Consider the following 954-nt stretch of genomic DNA (forward strand, 5'->3'; position numbering starts at 1 on the left):
ATCCTTTGGACGTATGCGGCTTTCAATGCCCATCTAAAATCATATGTTGTAATTTCATCTTCCTATTTTTTTCTATATTAAGTCATATAATGTACATCTTTAGGGAGGCTTGTGTGCACTTGGTAAGAAAGTAGTCACTTCTTATAAATTAATTTATACTGAAAGGATATTTTTTTCATGAATTTTCTTGTATCAAGTGTGTTCTTGAAGAAAGCAAATTGAGCATGTCAGTATCTTCTGTCCATCCCCAAGTATGTTAATGGTTTGTGTGGTTTCATGTTATCTGGAACCAAGCATTAGCCCAAAACTTAAATTGCACAAAATCTTATTGCAGTATTTTGATGCTCCTTAGAGCATCTACAATGCTAGATGCTTGTATAGATGCTTATAGAGAAAAAAAATCATAAATTAAAATAGCATCTAAGCACTCCAGCTTTCATGTTGGATGCTTATTACATGTGCTAACTAAACAACCTAGGTGCTTGGTGCGGGAGGAAAAAGGACCAAGCAACTGATGCATAGTTTTGTGCCGGTGCACGATCTGACACCGGGATTTAACTGGGCAACTACTAATCTGGCAGGAATCTGAACCTGGGGCCCGGTCCAAGTCTCCCCTGTTGGGCATGGCCTTAAAAGGTTTGCAAACTAGTAGTGTCAAGATTATGTATACGTCAGTGAAATATCAAAATATTCCAATTATCATCTCATCTCTTATAAACAAAATGTATTATGCTAGTTCATTAAAAACGAATGACTCTTTTGCGGCCGCGCGTGCCAACACTCGAACCAATCCACAGGCCATTGTCAGCTTTCCAACAAGTAGTAGCATGTGCAGGATCCACTTCCTTTTGCATGGGAGCAGCCTACACCAAGTACTACATACGCAAGCGCTCCGCGCATGCCGCGGTAAACGTGTAGGTTATTATGGTAAGCAGGCCCACCTAATCTACATTA

At 39.6% G+C, this 954-nt stretch overlaps 1 protein-coding gene across 6 annotated transcripts in view; it reads left to right on the forward strand.

Annotated features, from left to right (window-relative positions):
• The window catches only part of LOC119332711 (peroxisome biogenesis protein 1-like), a 9,994-nt gene that overhangs the window by 1,447 nt on the left and 7,593 nt on the right, over window positions 1-954 (forward strand). For 5 of the 6 annotated variants that reach the window (XM_037605862.1, XM_037605863.1, XM_037605864.1 and 2 more), the window contains exon 1: window positions 609-636. The exons of the other annotated variant lie outside the window; for it this stretch is intronic. In XM_037605862.1, the coding sequence (XP_037461759.1) occupies window positions 624-636 (13 nt within the window). In that variant the 5' untranslated portion in view covers window positions 609-623. Of the gene's footprint in view, window positions 1-608; window positions 637-954 lie in introns of those variants that run through there. 6 annotated transcript variants of the gene reach the window in all.

This window comes from Triticum dicoccoides, chromosome 7A, assembly GCF_002162155.2.
Source record: "Triticum dicoccoides isolate Atlit2015 ecotype Zavitan chromosome 7A, WEW_v2.0, whole genome shotgun sequence".
NCBI lineage: Eukaryota > Viridiplantae > Streptophyta > Magnoliopsida > Poales > Poaceae > Triticum > Triticum dicoccoides.